This window comes from Pinus tabuliformis, chromosome 7, assembly GCF_031772625.1.
Source record: "Pinus tabuliformis cultivar Carrire ecotype Pingquan chromosome 7, CPIR1, whole genome shotgun sequence".
NCBI lineage: Eukaryota > Viridiplantae > Streptophyta > Pinopsida > Pinales > Pinaceae > Pinus > Pinus tabuliformis.
Window position 1 is genome coordinate 362,751,432 of NC_142293.1, and position 4,833 is coordinate 362,756,264.

Consider the following 4,833-nt stretch of genomic DNA (forward strand, 5'->3'; position numbering starts at 1 on the left):
AGATCTGGAAACCCTATTTTCTTCATGAGTAGCCATGGTTGAAGAGGGGTTCATATCGAAATGTGATTTATCTTCGTCTTCTTATTTTTCTAATTCTTCAGCCGATTGGATGGCCTCCTTTGCTTCCTCTGATGACATGACTACCAACAGAAATTTTTCATGGGCTTTCTCGCCTCCACTGATACCACATGGTGACCCTCTCTTCCACATGAAATCTCTCAAAGACAAACTCCCCACTCACAAGTAAGTTGACAGGCGCCAATTTATTGATTAAAAAAATCATTCTGTCTACATTTCAAATAGGGGCGGTTGTAATCTTTTGCCGATTTTGGTTGTTTATTTGAGTAATTTGCAGGAGGGGTTTGTTGAAATTTTTTCAGTAGCAAGTCGCAATCATACATGTCTCTAGCAAATATGAAATGCGTAGAAGACCTTGCCAAATTGGTGAAAAATCTCAAGGGCTCCTATAGCTGGGAACTCATGTAAAATCATCATATAATAATCAAACCATTGGATTGTCAATATTCTTGGCAACTCATGGTAAAATCATCACATAATAATCAAACCAGTGGAATGTAAATATTCTCGGTAGGCTCAAACGAATCCATGAAAATACCCCGAAGGACTTCCCATAGATCGAAGATGTGCCAGAAAATGGTCATTTAATTCCCACGAAACCAGACAAACTATGGTTATCAGTTATCGCCTCCTAAATAATTAACATACATAGACAATACAGAAATTTATAGATCCATACCCAACATAGTGTGTTAAAATTTGTACATAGAGCCCACCCCTCCACAACCACTTTTTGGTTAATTGTAAACTTCTAAAACCCTGACGGTTTCGAATCGGGGTGGAAGAAAACCCTGCTATATTGCTTCATTCATTTTTAATTTTGTTTCATACTATTTTTGTTCAGAATGAAAAAAACGTTATATTCAGTCATAAAATAGTTACATTTGCTTCATGGCGAAGCATGTAAAACAACAACAATATCATAGTTAGTACAAGTGCATACCATCGATCATGAAATCATACAAATATTTATCCCTATAACCAGTCCAGGTAGCAATATCATGACTTATAATAATAGTGGATTATAAAAAAGATCTAATATAAGAGACATCATACTATTTATTTATTCATGATTGGTTTGTTCATGCTCCATGTTAAATTAGGGAAGATTTAAACAAAGTACCTCTTCATTTCCACATAAAAAGTTAAACAATGATAAGATAATCCCGTTTAACTCCTTGCATAATAGTGTATTAAAGTAATCCCATTTAACTCATTAAGGTAATCCCATCCCATTTTCCACCTATTACATGATTTCTATCTTCCTCACATTCCGCCTATTATTTAAGGTAATGTATACGTTTCGAATATATCTTTGTAACACAATAAGGTACCCATCTCATTTTTCCGCAATTTACATGATTTCTATCTTCCACACATTCCGCTTATTATTTAAGGTAATGTATATGTTTCGAATGTATCTATGTAACACAATAATTAGTTGAATTTCAATATGGGTTACTTCCTTTTTACTCGTTATTAAGATGGCGCAACCAGCACACCAGGACCGCGGTATGTTCGGCAAAAAGAAGGAAGATGAGGGAAGGCAATGTGATCAGACTGAGGGTGGTAGATGTGAAGAGGGGAAGAAGCCGGGAATGGTAGATAAAATCAAAGAGAAGATTCCGGGACAACAGCAAAAGCTCCCCGGAGACGAAAGGCAGTGTGGCGGTCAGCCTGGGCGTGAAGAGGAAAAGAAGCCAGGTATGGTTGATAAAATCAAACAGAAGCTGCCGGGACAACAAAATAAGAATGACGTGGAGTAAGAGAAGATAGTGTAAAGAAGACCCCCTGCCCATCTAATATGTGAATCTGTGTACACTCGTTCAGGGCATTGCTTAGGAGCATGCATGGATGAGAATAATGTTATGTGCGTGTTGATTAGTAATGTGTTGTGTTACAAGAGGGGGATCAAAGTTACGACTGTAATCCGATGGTGAGGTCGGTATTTGCGGTTTTATAATAAATAGGGTTTCGGGTACCATCTTTCACCTGAGCATTTTTCCGATTTATCGGTTGAAGTTATGAATATAGATTACAAACAGTTTATGTGACCAAACTTTCAGCAATGTTCATCCCGACATTTTTAGTCGCAACGAGAAGCTGCGGTCTAAGTAAACTCGTAATTCGATGTTTTGTTTTCTTAAAGATATATTTATGTTTCCAAGTAAACGACCTATTCATGTTTTTACGTTTTACGTTGCACTTAGTGATTGGCCTGGATAATTTTTTAACTAAAAATTAATCATGTTTTTACGTTGCACTTAGTGATTGACATCGATAATTCTTTATTACTATAATCAGAATTAATCCATGACCAAATTTTGTGTTCTCTTGGTGCATATAACTTAGTTATATATTTTGAATGGTTTTTATATATTCTTATTTTCAACTGAGTTATTCAAAATTATTTAACATTTAAATCTTAATTATATGGGTAAAGTATTAAGATTTTTTTTTAAATTATTATAATTTTGCTAATTTAAGAAGTCAAAATTTATAACGTATAATATTTTTTGAAAATTACATTGAATAATTTTCTTTAAATAATATACTCATGTATTCTATAATATTTTGAAAATTATTAAAAATTTATTCTATTAAAAAAAAAAAAAACAAATATACCTTATAAACTTTATAAAATTGAAATTTATATAATAAATATTTATATACTAAAGTGCTCTCTATTTATTCAGAAAAAATAAATTGTTTTTTCGTTATTAAATATTATATAGATGGCTAGGATTCAATAAATTGTATTTCACTAAATAAAATAAGCCCCCTCCGAAATTAGTGTCTATATTTCAAATTCAAATTGTGGGTGTCTATTCATTTCAAATTCGAATTGTGCATTTTCTTATTGTATTTCAATTTAAGTTCGTGCGTTTCAATAATTTAAGTGCTGTTTATTTTTTGCGTATTGGGTCTCTGTTTTGGCTTTGTCTATCTTGATTGCAGATTTCAATGTAACAAATGGTACATTTGTTAAAAGGTTACCCTCATCCTTATTCATCAAAATTTAGAACAAACTTCAGTTAAAATGTTATAAAATGTCACCCTCATCCTTATTCATTAGAATTTAGAACAATTTTGAAATTTGTAATAGAATTAAGTCTAGTTGTTTTTTTGCATATTTTATGGTGCATTTATTTTAGACTTCTTTTTAAAACTACCATACTTCATAGTCATCCTTATCTTGATTATTTTCTTGTAAAGTTTCCTCAATTAAATGTATAAGAAGTAAAAAAGTGACATTATTTCTCTCTATCTAATACTATAACATTTCCAAAATCAACCATCAAATTCAACATTATTTCTCACACAAATTAAAAAGTAAGTCAAAACTCATAGTGAATAAACCAGCCTCCCTAGTTCTCTTATAAATAAGAACAACCATCACTCTTGTCGATTAGGTTGTGCACCATTTTCCCTCATATATCTATATATATATATATATATATATATATATATATATATATATAGGTTGTGCACCATTTCCCCATATATATATATATATATATATATATATATTTGTCTCTTTGTGTGTTTTTCCTTTCAAATTGTTTATATATAAATAAAATGATTAGGTTGTTAATATTTAGAAAATTCCCAACAAAAAATTTGATGGATGTTGCTCTCTTCAGTAAATTGGTTATACTTTGATGCATGTTGCTCTCTATTGGTTAGAGCACCCATTTAGTAGCAGGGATTTCATGAGTCCAAGTTACATTTCTAATGACTTTGGAGATGGTTCTCAGCAATTAATGTATGTTGCTAGAATTACATAAGTGTGCTTCTCATGAGAGGAAATGTTCTTGATATAGGAAGAATAATAGAAGGAACACATTTTTTTGGTTTTGGTTTACATAAATTAATATTCAATTATAGTTCATGGTTATGGATAGTAGGGTCGACCACATAGAAGCTAGCTTTTATCTAGATCCAACTCGTGGAAACAACAACAGTGAAGAGGTTGGCCTATAGATGTGGAGGCTTCAATTTCCTCTTAGTTGCTTGTATGTTTAAGTTTTTATTTTTTTTATTTTTATTTTTTTATGTTGTTGGGTGTGTATAAGTGTGTCTCAACAAGCAAACTCTAGATAGGTGACAGTCTCACTATTAATTGGTCTAGGTTTAGGAATTCTATTTTTTCAATTTAATTTTGACTTTCGACAATGCATGGACAAAAGGATTATTGTTTTGTCAATTATTTGGTTTCCCCAAAAGTAGACCAAAGACCAATAATGATAATAATGACTTTAAAATTATGTATTTTTTTTAATGAGAATCAACAAAATTTAGCTTGTCCAAAAAAAATTCTATTAATAGGTGAAGAATCTTGTAATTTGATATAATTTTATAAAATATTTATTTTAATTATAAAATTTAATTAAACATTTAAAATATATTATATTTTTCTAATTTCTTTATATAAAAATAAATAAATTTAAAAATAATATATAATTATATTTTAGGGGGGCATGTAGGTTAGATGAATCATTTTTAATGTGATTATGGAAGTTTCCTAAATTAAATACTTAAAATAATTATGGAAACCTAGGGAAACTTTGAAAAGTCATGGATTAAGGTTAGACATATAAGGATGACACAATAACATCATAATAATTCAATAAATGAAGTTAATAATAATAACTAACAGTGTTTCTTTAAAGCCACAAGGAAAATCATTTCCTTCATCGAAAAATCTGAGTATTCTCCTTGAGTATTCAATCAACCGATGCTTCCTCGATGTGA

The 4,833-nt window shown here is 30.7% G+C and overlaps 1 protein-coding gene across 1 annotated transcript; it reads left to right on the forward strand.

Annotated features, from left to right (window-relative positions):
• Positions 1–1,542: 1,542 nt before the first annotated feature.
• On the forward strand, positions 1,543–1,962 carry LOC149247460 (uncharacterized). The gene has a single exon (XM_089458232.1). It carries the CDS (start codon positions 1,563–1,565, stop codon positions 1,842–1,844), a length of 282 nt encoding a protein of 93 aa, XP_089314358.1. The 5' UTR covers positions 1,543–1,562; the 3' UTR covers positions 1,845–1,962.
• The last annotated feature ends 2,871 nt before the right edge of the window (positions 1,963–4,833 follow it).

What these genes read in the sequence shown, in the direction of transcription:
- LOC149247460 (XM_089458232.1), top strand. Translation starts at nt 1,563, where the DNA reads ATGGCGCAACCAGCACACCAGGACCGCGGTATGTTCGGCAAAAAGAAG.